This window comes from Xenia sp. Carnegie-2017, unplaced genomic scaffold (genome assembly GCF_021976095.1).
Source record: "Xenia sp. Carnegie-2017 unplaced genomic scaffold, XeniaSp_v1 HiC_scaffold_19, whole genome shotgun sequence".
Lineage (NCBI taxonomy): Eukaryota > Metazoa > Cnidaria > Anthozoa > Malacalcyonacea > Xeniidae > Xenia > Xenia sp. Carnegie-2017.
The window spans coordinates 5,194,806-5,207,140 of NW_025813481.1; the positions used below are offsets into that span (position 1 = coordinate 5,194,806).

Genomic DNA, 12,335 nt, shown 5'->3' on the forward strand with positions numbered 1-12,335 from the left:
GCCTGCATGCTATACGGTCAGCGTCATTGTTTATCAAGTGGCGTAATTATCATATAATTGTGTGATGAAGCAATTTGTGAAACAGCAATTGAGTCATTTTACAATTTAAACAGTAGTACAACAATTATTTACAGTTTATTGAGTTTATTGGACTTTTCCAGAGGCTTTATTACTTTTTTAGTGATGGAGTCTTAGATCTTGCTGAGCCAGTTCGTTTACCAGAATGTTGACCACCTTCCAGTCTTGTTAAAGAATTCAGGACAGAAACGACCATATCCTAGGAAACATGCTGAACTTACCATAGTTCAATATAAGAATATGGTTGTCAATGAATACTTACTTCGTTGTGTTGGAATTTCCTTTTTGCTTCATGTAATATTTTCATTACATTTAACGAGTTTAGTTCTGTAATAACATCATCTAAAAGAGAAATACAAAAATATAAAATTTCTATGTATAACAACATCGTGACATTATTTGCTTACCATACTCGGAGAGTTCAGAAAATAAAGTGCAAATATTTTCCATCACATTTTCGTTTTCATTATGAATTCTACAAAGAGAAAAAGATCAAGAGTGCGAATAAAACTTAAGGATGAAAAAAAATACGATTTATCAATCTTACTTTGCAGCTTGAACTATTATAGTTACTCCTCCGTACTCTCCCCCACTATTTAAAAGTTGATATGCACAAGACTCTACAAAAAACCACCAACATTTACAATAAAACCATGTTTCAGAAAAAAACTTTGCTCACAAACCGTCAGCTTCCACAATACTGGCCAAAGCCATACACGCATTTTTCACAACATCAGCAACCTGTTGAGTTTCACAAATATTGAGTAAAATAAACACCGTAAATGAAGGTGATTTTCTTTTTACCTTACGTGGGTCTTGATGACTTCAACTAATAAACTGACCGTGTTATTGTCTTCCATTACTTCAATGTTCTCATCTTCATTAAAAATATTATAACATCTTCTGTGATAAGTAAAAAAAAGAAAACAGACGAAGAGGACAACAATAGCCTCACCCTCCATGGATAAAGACCACAGGGCCGAACAAGCAGATTCGATTAAATCAACATTCAAGTTATGTGACTTCATTGCCGCACAAATATCTTGAAGACCTCGTTCTTCTGTCACAATCTTACAGTTGCTTTCTGATAAAGACAAGCATTCACTTGAAGCAAACTATACGCTAAATGACGTAATTGATTTAAAATGTTACCATTGACGGCGAGACTCCAGATGGCAGCACAAGCGGACGTTGCTACATCGCTGTCGTTCGGAAACAGCCGTAAAGCCGCGAGAATATCTTGAACTCCACCTGATTTCCCAATCAATTCAGCAGCAGTTTCTAGTTGAAAAAGTTAAAGTATTAAAAATATGAAATCGATAACATTTCTAATGGCTACAACACCAACCATCAGCAGAAATTCCCATCAACAATTGACATCCGGCTTTCTGCAGGTCACGTGATCCACCATGTGACTAAAATTGACGCATTTATTAAAAACCTTTTAATTGTGAATGTAACACAAAGTAGAACTAACCCTCATTGCCATTAGAGTTGGCAATATCATTGTGGTTGTGTAAATGACATCTTTCTCATCAACTGAAAAGATAACGAAAAAAAGTGTCATAGAAAGACATTAAGTTATGTAAAAGTAAGAAAATTAAAAACCTCTGGGTAAAACATTAATCATCACTTGAAAAGCCTTTATTTGAACTGCTGCAACATTCATATGATTTTTCATCGTCACACAGATCTCTTTCTTTACTGGAGTATTGAGAGTGACATCTACAATACGAATATGAAATAAAAAGTTTCAACATACACCGGACGATAGTATTTCTTCTTTTAAATGAACATATTACCTTCTTTTCCAGTTAAAATGACGAGAAAATTTAAGGCTTCAATCTAGAATCGTTGGTTACATTTTTTTATTAGCTAATTGTCGCGGAAATTTTCGTATCTTTCCAAGACTATTCCCGTAAAAAGTCGTACCTGACACGCTGAAGAGAGCTTGTTCTCTTTCATATAATCTTTAAAATTATACTTCAATTAATACTGGCAATAATCATCAAGTATGTATAAATCATCCACGATACTCACAAATAACACCAGCGATTCCTTTGTCTTTTGGAACTGGTTTGGCTGGATTAAAGAGTATGAAGATATCAATATTGTTCACATAGTGAAAATTAAGCAACTTTCATATTTAATATGACGAACCTTTGTCATTTTCTTCTTTAATTAAAATAAAAGAGAAATTTCATGAAGTGTCATAGAAGACAGTTTTAACAAGAATATGTCAGTTACCTGGTCTTAATTTTAAAGACACCTTTCCACTTAAGGTAAAACATTCTTTCACAAAAGGTAAATCACAAAGTTCACTACAATAATATATAAATTCATTAAGAAATGAAAACACAATACGGCTATGTTGAACTTCGACATACAAAGCTGTAGGTCTTTGTTGAAAATTTCGACGCAGCAAAATTTGAATAGTCTGACATAGTTCTTTGCCGCAGTCATAATACTGAAATTGTAAACAATGAACGCCATTCTAAAAAATTTACAATAATTTTACAGCATCTTGGTACATAAAGTTCGATTGTTTACCTTGGATACTTTGAGTAAAATATCTTCCAACACGCGAGGAGATTGTTTGACTTCAAATAAAACACTCGATGCTTGAGCACTCTAAATAAAAATACACTCAGTTATACAAAAAGGAAAGAAGACGACAATAAACAAAACTAGTTTTCTTACATCTAGAAATCCAGCTGTAGCTAACTCTAGTAAAATACATCCCAAAGACCAAACGTCACTTCGTTCGTCATATCTCAACAACATTAAGTATGATGCACAAAATGAAAACGATCCTTTTCATTAAGTAAATTTATTTAACATTCTCGTTAAGGATACGGTCTCTCAAGACCTCTGGTGCCATCCAGTTCATTGTACCTACTGTTGTTCTTGTTCTTGTACGTGCATCGTCCATGATAGTAGAAACACCAAAATCTCCTAAATCATACAGAACAAGGAAGCTTAATTATAACTATAGTCAAGATCAATAAAAAATAGACACGACACACCAATCTTAATGTTTAATCCTTCGGTAACAAAAATGTTACTTGGCTTGAGATCTCTAGAAAGAAAAGTCAAATTGAAATTTGATGCAGAATAAAATCTTAATTTTAAATGAAATACCTGTGAATTACGTTGTGTCTGTGAACAAACGCAAGAGCTTGGACAATCTGACCAAGCCATTTCTTTACAACCTAATATAAAAGAATTTTTGAAATAAAGACATGAATAATCTTTATCAGCGAGTGATTTACAAGTCTACCATTTCTTCAATAAATTCCTGCTTTGATCGTCTTTTTTTCAACACTCTCTCCAGATCACCTACAATATAACGAGATCATTTAGTCACTCGCTCTTCAATCACGCGTTTTTAAAATTATATTTGCAATATTATCCAAACTAACCTAATTTGTAGTATTCCATAACAATGCAGACACACATGGCCGACTCCTGTGATAAAAATTTTGCAGTTGAACTTATCATTCATGGCGTAAAGAGGAGGTAATTTTATTGGTTATACCCAGTTATACCTGTTTATCCCATGTAACGAAAAATTCTCTGTAACCACAAATAAATGGATGTTGTAAATCCTGCAAAGCCATGGCCTGAAAGAATATTTCACATGACATTTGTCATTAGCAGAACAAACATCAATATAAAGAAAGGATTTATACAGTACCTCTTGAAAAGCTTTGTTTGCTTCACTTTCATCGTTACATTCAACCTGATATCAGCAAAAAATTTCCACACACATCAACATACAAAAACCAGTAAAATTTCAAATATATACGAAATTTTTAACGGTATAACATGTTTAAACAACTTTCCCTCAGTTAATTAAACACAAACACGCAAAACACAATCATTAACGACACATTTTCTCATCTCACCTTTTTTAAAACATATTCTTTTCCATCTACTTTATTTTCCACCAAATAAACAGAACCTTGAGCGCCTTTTCCCAGCCTTTGTTTCAACTAAAAAGCGAACGTAGAGCGTTATGATTTATAAATATGACACACGATGTAAAATAAATTTGAAAGAAAATATTTATTTTTCACATCATAAACATGATACAGATCGCCAAGTACAGATTACAATAATATTAACCATCGGTGCATTAGTGAGGCAAACTACAAGTTCAAGTTTGTAATATGTCGTATTTGAAGATATTAAAATATTTAATGTAAATATGAGTTTCATAGTCCATAGTAGTTTTATCATCTTTACAAATACATATCACAATGTTATATAATAATTCCTTACTTTATAGTTGTCCATTATTTTTTCCAACGTTCTATGTTGATAGAACCATAATATAAACTTCACATGCTTTGGTTGCTAAGGTTATTATGTAAATGATCGAAACAAGGCAACCTCAGAGGTGATGATGTAATTAAAGTTCAATATTTCTTTTAAAAATCGTGTCATGTTACTAATTCTTTTGTTGTCAATGACAAATGGTTGCTAAGCTTTATATTTTCAAACGTTTCGTAACACAAACGACAAGATAAATTCAATTTTCATTTACTTTTGAAAAATATTCTGATGTTGCTACTCTGTGTAACTGTTCAAGCAATATAACACAAATGTCCACTTCAGGAAAGACCGTCTTACTGTTAATTGGTATGTTTATAAGTGTTTCAGCAAAATCACAAGAAGATAAACTCGATAGCAACGGACATCGTTGCAATCCTTATGATGTTTGTCTACCAGGCGCCGAAGACATAGCTGTCCCACCACGCTCAATATATGCTGATAACACCTGTGGTAGTCCAATATACGATTCATACTGTCCTTTTCGTGAAGGAACAGAATCATGTTTTGGGTGTAACAGTAGTTCAGAAGAGTTTAGTCATCCAGCAAGTCTCATGATAGATCGCAAAAATCGTTATAGTACATCAAACTTTGAAACATGGTGGCAGTCACAAAATTCGTGGGAATGGTTACAACAGCACAATACACAATTTTTACCAGTCAATATTACTGTTTCCTTCAATAAATCGTACGTAATAACTGGTAATATTAAAGTAACATTTAAATTTACGAAACCCGCACAAATGGTGATAGAAAAGTCAATGGATTTTGGAGAAAGTTGGCAACCTTTGCAATTTTTCGCTGATGATTGCAGGCGAAGATTTAAGATGGAACCAAGTACTTTGAATTGTTCTTTAAATCAAGTCTTATGCACTGAGAAATACAGTGACCAAAATGAAGGATCAGTTTATTTTAGTTTTCTAAATTGTTACACGGAAGACTCATTTTGGGAATCACATATACAGAACATCACACAAGCAACAGACATACGATTGAAGCTCGAATATCCTGCAACAGACGGATTCGAAGGAAGCCAAAACAGAATCAACCTTCAAGGATACTTTTACGCCATATCTGATATCCAGGTGTTTGGTCGCTGTCAATGCCATGGTCACGGAGAAAACTGCAAGTTTCCTGAAAATACAGAGAAAGATGGTTTCATAAATATACCACAATGCATTTGTAAACATAACACAGAAGGAGTAAATTGTGAGAAATGCCAACCATTGTATAACAATAAAGCATGGATGCCATCATCTTCAAATACAAAACCAAATAAATGTCAAAGTATGTATGATTGATCATAGAAACATTTGGAGTGAATATTTGCAAAGATTTTTCTTCTCTTTTACAGAATGCGAGTGTTACAAACATGCATCTAGATGCTTTTACAACAACACTCTGGATCATGGAGTTTGCTATAATTGTGAACATAACACTGAAGGATATTTTTGTGAACAGTGTCAAAATAAATACTACAGAAATCTCTCAAAAAGCTTGGATGATCCATTGGTTTGTTTAGGTAAAATATCATGTTAACGAATATTTGTCAAAATCAACGCAACTGTAAAAACTACGCACGTTTTCTCTTATTAATAGAATGTAATTGCTCAATGGAAGGAATTTTGAATAATGGATCATGTTCTCAAGATAATGCAACGATTGGCCAATGTTTATGTAAGAAGAATGTTACAGGACGTCGCTGTGACAAATGTAAAGATGAATATTATGGTTACAGTAATAAACCTTTAGGGAATTGTCAAGGTAAGATTTGATCTTTGTAAATGCATTATAGCCAACGGATAAAATTTCGAAACATCATTCATTACAGCGTGTCTATGTAACGTTAATGGAACGATAAATGGAAGTTTGAACTGCGATGACAAAACAGGAAAATGTTTGTGTAAAGATAACATAGATCAAAGAACATGTTCTCGTTGTAAATTAGGATTCTATCGATTTCCTGACAATATTTCTCATGATTGTGTACAATGTGATTGTGATTACGGTGGAGCAACATCAGAAATATGTGAGAAACATCAAGGTATGTTTTTTTTTGGTGTCTGTTTTCTTAATGACGTTTTTCTATTTTCTACATCCTCAATCATGTTCAATCTCAAAAATTTTTGGCGTTTTTAGGAAAATGTTTATGCAGATATGGTGTAACAAACGAACGATGTTCTCAAGTCTCAGAAGGAAGATTTTTTCCTAAATATGATTTCTTTCTTTACGAAGCTGAGCAACAGTCAGGGCTTTATAACATCTCTTCCAATATAACACATTACAATCAATATTTTACTGGACGAGGATACGCATCAATACAAGCTGATGAATTTATAAGATTTCACGTCAAAGTTCCTGTTCGCAACAATTTCACGATTGCCATGCGTTATTCTGATGCTACAGGTGGAATAAATATTATAATTCAAGGAAATAAAACGTTGAAATGCCCTGGAGTAGAGAGAAATATATCAGTCCATGGATTAAAGTTTGGCACTCCTGGTGCATCATGGGTATCTACTAACAAGATTATGCTTTGTCATGATGTTAACTATACAATATTTCTGAACAGCGAATCAAACACCTCAATCAAGATTGACTCGTTGTTGTTGATGCCAGATCTAACACAACTTCGGAGTTACAGAATGTCACAAAACAGCTCATCATTAATTGATATATGCCAGAGGAACTCAACTACGATAACCGGAAGTTTGAATTCCTTATCAAAATGTAAGAACGTTACATTTTCCACAATGATTGAACTTCTCAATGGTTCCTTACGTAAGTATATGTTATTGTAGATAATGTAATTATTCGTCAATCACAACCATTTTATATGTTTAGAGTGTGAATGTTCAAAGACTGGGTCAAACAACAACACGTGTGATGAATATGGCGGACAGTGTTCATGCAAGCAAGGTGTTATGGGAAGCTCATGTGACAAATGCCAACCTGGATATTATAATTTTAGTGCTGCTGGATGTACACGTAAGTTTGTTACATTGCAGTGAGTTTAAACATAATACGACAAATCATAATTATCACTTGTTGTAGCTTGCAACTGCAATAAAATGGGTTCGGAGAATTTCGTCTGTCATCCTACAACAGGACAATGTTTGTGCAAACTTCATGTTGAAGGACGAGCCTGCGATCATTGCAGACAGCATTACTATGGTGTTCATACCGGTCTTGGATGTTCACCATGCGACTGTGACAACACAGGATCCGTCAATCTTACATGTGATGACACGACGGGAAAATGTCACTGTAAACCGGGGGTAGAGAGCATAAAAACTGATAAATGTGAAAGATGCCAAGAAAATTATTTCAATTTCACCAAAGATGGATGTCAGTAAGTAAAAACATTTTTGTTCAGAGTATTATCTCCGCATGATGTACACTAAAACTAACAAAGAAATATCGTCAACTTTTAGAGCATGTAATTGCAGCATCGCTGGCTCAAGATCATTACAATGTCACAATAAGTCAGGAGAATGTGCATGTAAACTACATACAACAGGAAAAAATGTTCCGCGTGTGTCAATGGAACGTTTTCGCTCGAAAAGTTCAACCCAACTGGTTGTCTTCCATGTTTTTGTTTCAATCGAAGTAAACTTTGCTCTTCAGCCGATGGTTATGTTCTTAAACAAATAACAAAATCTAATCTCACCATTCCTTTGAATGGTAAGGTGGAAATACCAAGAAAGTTTAAAGGTTTTCACTTGAATTCATACGTTAGAATTTTTCAAGTGAACTTCACGCAAACAGTCAATGTTTCTGGAGTAGAACTTAAGATACTAGGAGTAGGTCATAACGCAACCTTGAAACTGGGAAACGAAGATTGTCTATCAATGGAGCAAAATAACTATTGTGTTCTTCTACACGAGGAAAACAGCAATGAACGGCTCACTGCCAATCAAATGCAATCAGTTCTTTCAGATATAAAATACGCCTTTCTTACAATTAATGGCTTGAAGAATGCAACCAGTGTTGGGGTTTCAATGGGAACAGCCATTCAGGGTCGACATGGCAAAGTTGCAGGTCATGTAGAAAAATGTTTATGTCCTACACCATACGAAGACATGTCATGTCAAAATTGTAGAGAAGGTAATCACCGAATATTTCTTTTTTACCCAACAACGATGAACTAATACCTTCAACTTAAAATCTGTTCACAGGTTATACACGTGAGGTGCCGAATTCAAACGCATTCGTTGACTGTGTCACGTGTTCTTGCAACAATCGATCACGTGAATGCGATGGTGAATCAGGTGTATGTAAAGGCTGCAGATTGTCTCTGGGTGATCATTGTGAGATTTGCGGCTTTGGTGTAGATATATCAACAGGATGTTCACAGTGTCTGCCGACATATTGGCATCCAGATATTGCTAACGAAGAAAAAGCTTGTCGAAGTAATCTTTCAATTTAAATAATGCCATATTACATCTATGCTAAACAATTACCTTTCGTTTTCAGCGTGCAGCTGTGTACTAAACAATACAATTTACCACAACAGCAGTATATGTAACGCAACAACAGGTCAATGTTCATGTAAGAGTTACGTCGGAGGATTGCAATGTGAACGATGTGCAGAGAATTATTATAACACATCTCATGGATGCAGAGGTAGTAAACATTTTCTTTTCTAATAAATGACAAGAACCTACAGTGTTTTTCATTAAGAAAAACCTTTTTTATAGAATGTCCAATTTGCTATGGAATGATGAAAAGCTTTTTGCATAATTTGCGAGAACTTATAATCAAAGTTGACAAAACAGCCGAGCATCTGGAGAGAAGATTTGATGCAATAAAAAACAACGAATTCGCTGTAAGACTTTCAAATGCCACTCTGACGGTGAATGAAATTTTCAGTAAGACAAATATCACAAATGGAGTTGAGTTGACTCGTCTCAATGTCACATCAGCCATGCTGAATGACTTAACAAGTGAAGTGAGAATAATTCAAGAACAAGTTGAAATGTTTAAGACTAGCAAAGAAAAACTTTCGTTGTCCATAAACATGACGATAAGTTGGGTGAAAGACGGCTACAGATCCCTTGAAAATGCAAATACTTCAAGAAAAAGGATTATCAAAATAAAGGACAACATAACAAGTTATGTTTATGATTTACAGAAGGCAAGAGACATGATGAGTGATCTTGTTGAGATAATATCAGCGTTATCGAAAATCTCACCAAAGTGTCACAATTAAACGACATTTTTCTGGAACTTTCACGAGCAAAAACATTTGACATTATCAACTTTAAGAACATTACAGAGAACATTTCCTCATTAAAGAGTATTTCTGAAGCCACTTTACAATATGGACGAATTGTATTGAATACTTCAAGAAATTTCTTCAATAAAACAGAGAAGGCATTGACAAAATCTATTGACATGCTCGCCACAGTAATGGATTTACTCAAATCAACTGAAATGAACAGAAATCTGAATAAGATGTTGAATACGTCAATCAAGAAAATAGAATTAGACGTTGAAGCCATCATCGAAAATACAACAATCTCTTTGCAAGACTCAAAATCTACTCGCCATGAAGCAGAATTATCTTTGAACAAAACTATTTCATTATTGAAGCAAGCAAATACGATAAAAGAAAACGTAACAAGAGCAAATCATTCTGCAGCAACGACTCTACAAAGGGCTTTAGAAACTTTGGAAGTTTTACAGAACTTTCAAAATATTTCCCAGAATGCTGTTGCGATGGCGAGTAACTCCTTAAGGCAAATCAACAAAGTGAAGAAAGAAAGTAACAAATCAATTCATGAAATAACGACCGTCAGTAAGTTAGTCAAGAAGGATTAAAATATACACAAGACGGAATTAAGTTCGCCGAAGAAGCTAAAACTTTATCCTCACAAGAACATCAGGTAAGAAAGTACGTTTTGTGTCACTTTTCAGTACAATAACATACTAACTTCTTTGTTTGAATCAAACAGAATTCAACGAGCATCTACAACAACAGTAAAACACTTCAAGAAAATCACCAAAAGTCGCTTTGCTCACGCCATTCCAACAATTCTCATATTAACATCACTGCACGTGCACGCGTCTTGGAAACATTACTTCGCACGTGTTTACGTCGTGAGGCACGTGATGCAAACGTGAACGCAAATAAAAGATGGGTAAGAAGTGTTGGCAAGCAAGTTGTAACAAATAAAATAAATGATTACGTAATGCGGGTAAAAGAAAAAATGAAAAATCAAAATGAAGAACTTAAAAAGATAAATAAGAAAGTTTTAGATGGAACACATCAAACCCAAATTGATAATCATTCAGCCCTGTTTCAACAGCTGAGAAAAGAGTTAAACAAACTTACAGAAACAAAAGAAAGAAGAACTTTAATGCTAAATGAAATGAAGCAAAGAATAGGAAAAATAAAAAAGAGATTGCTGACTTGACAAGCTTACAGAGATCTTTACAGGATATCAACATATGTAGTTGATTAAGGATGAAAAAGATGATCAAAGATGTAAAATCATCAATAATTTAGTGGTAACAGAGACATGTTAGTACTTACAGAATGGTTAACTGTCAGTTTGAAACAATGAAGAAAACATACTAACTTTGCCAACAAAAAGATGCAAGTTTATAACAGATTAAATAAAATTTACTCACATTTCATAAGGCAACAATTCCTTCATCCAAATAAATACACAATTAACTTTGTTCATCGCAGCAGCCATTGCCACTCAATAAACCATTGTAGTCCTTCTCACAAATAAGCTGTGCCAAATTCTGATCAATTTCATCAAGCTTTGGTAGAATGACAGCAATATAACCTTCTGTCAATGGCTGCAAACAAAAATGAGTTAAAACTCACCAATATAACAACAACATACAATGTAAATGGATAAACAGCAATGAATATAGTAAACCTTTTCTTTTATAAGTCCAGGAAATTTCTCCAATGTCTGATTTACTTCAACAAGTTTACCTTGGATGCAACTAATAATCATTACAGAAATATTATATACATAATGAAATTGTTCATATGTTTTACTCAAACTATTTTGTATTTTTACAAATCAATTTGCATACCAGTATTGTTAACAGTTTAAAGTTACAAGCAATTATAAAATATACAATCACTTTGAAATATTGCACACTTTCAATGTCATATAAATTTGAATTTTTTCAATTTTAAAAAGAGGACTGCAGAAATGAAGAGGATTTTTTTCTAGGAAATCATATATAATGATTCAATGAAGACATTCCATTGTAAACTGCCTGTACTTAATGCTATTATACATATAAAAAATACGTTTCATATAATTTTTAGACTAAGGTCATTCATTCTCGACTCAATCTAGACATACATGACTTTTATTTTTTGTAATTTCACAGTTAAAATTGATAAAAATGTCAATTTTTCTCACCTAAATAATGAGAATTTCTCTCCAGAAGAACATGTCACTTCACATAAAGGCGAATATGGCAACAAATACTGTCCACCTTTTTTTCGCTTTCCACTAACTTTGTTATCCAAACGATTAACTTTTTTGCTCACTTGAAAATCAACTTTAATGACATCCCCAGAATTTAACACTGGATGCCTCTTAGCCACAGTTACCACACATATTCTAAAAAAGGCTTTAGTTTCACAAGAAGCAACTTTACGCAAATATAAGTTTCCGACAACGTACTTGTTTGAATGAAGAAGCACACATTGATCTGCACCAGGAGTCTTGTTAATGTCTATTTAATGGAGTTAATAAAGAGAAAGTAAATTTTTCAAAACAAAAAATATACTATTTATTATTTATAAAAGAATATTGTCTTTACTTTCATTTAAAAATAGCTACTTACTAGTTTTAAAAAACTTTTTGTAATATCTTTCAATAACCGACCGATATTTCACATCACTCGCCATTTTTAAATCCATAGAGATTTAACTACAACTA

General features: G+C 33.5%; 2 protein-coding genes across 2 annotated transcripts; one reads left to right on the forward strand and one right to left on the reverse strand.

The window, feature by feature from the left end:
* Window positions 1–29: 29 nt before the first annotated feature.
* On the reverse strand, window positions 30–11,862 carry LOC124439259 (serine/threonine kinase-like domain-containing protein STKLD1). Its single transcript, XM_046989482.1, has 32 exons — window positions 11,811–11,862; window positions 11,310–11,379; window positions 11,050–11,226; window positions 5,475–5,547; window positions 4,363–4,428; window positions 3,987–4,073; window positions 3,776–3,820; window positions 3,627–3,701; window positions 3,501–3,546; window positions 3,359–3,417; window positions 3,220–3,290; window positions 3,105–3,157; window positions 2,937–3,033; window positions 2,779–2,854; window positions 2,629–2,709; window positions 2,466–2,545; window positions 2,326–2,399; window positions 2,239–2,253; window positions 2,119–2,160; window positions 2,011–2,048; window positions 1,881–1,923; window positions 1,687–1,803; window positions 1,556–1,617; window positions 1,427–1,493; window positions 1,231–1,359; window positions 1,034–1,162; window positions 884–955; window positions 762–821; window positions 626–698; window positions 486–553; window positions 341–420; window positions 30–277 (listed from the first exon to the last, which is right to left on the reverse strand). Exons 3-32 carry the CDS (start codon window positions 11,115–11,117, stop codon window positions 170–172), a joined length of 2,154 nt encoding a protein of 717 aa, XP_046845438.1. The 5' UTR covers window positions 11,118–11,226; window positions 11,310–11,379; window positions 11,811–11,862; the 3' UTR covers window positions 30–169.
* LOC124439265 (laminin subunit gamma-1-like) lies at window positions 8,104–11,706 on the forward strand. Its single transcript, XM_046989488.1, has 5 exons — window positions 8,104–8,520; window positions 8,592–8,825; window positions 8,890–9,039; window positions 9,114–10,301; window positions 10,371–11,706. Exons 1-4 carry the CDS (start codon window positions 8,265–8,267, stop codon window positions 9,623–9,625), a joined length of 1,152 nt encoding a protein of 383 aa, XP_046845444.1. The 5' UTR covers window positions 8,104–8,264; the 3' UTR covers window positions 9,626–10,301; window positions 10,371–11,706.
* Window positions 11,863–12,335: the final 473 nt, after the last annotated feature.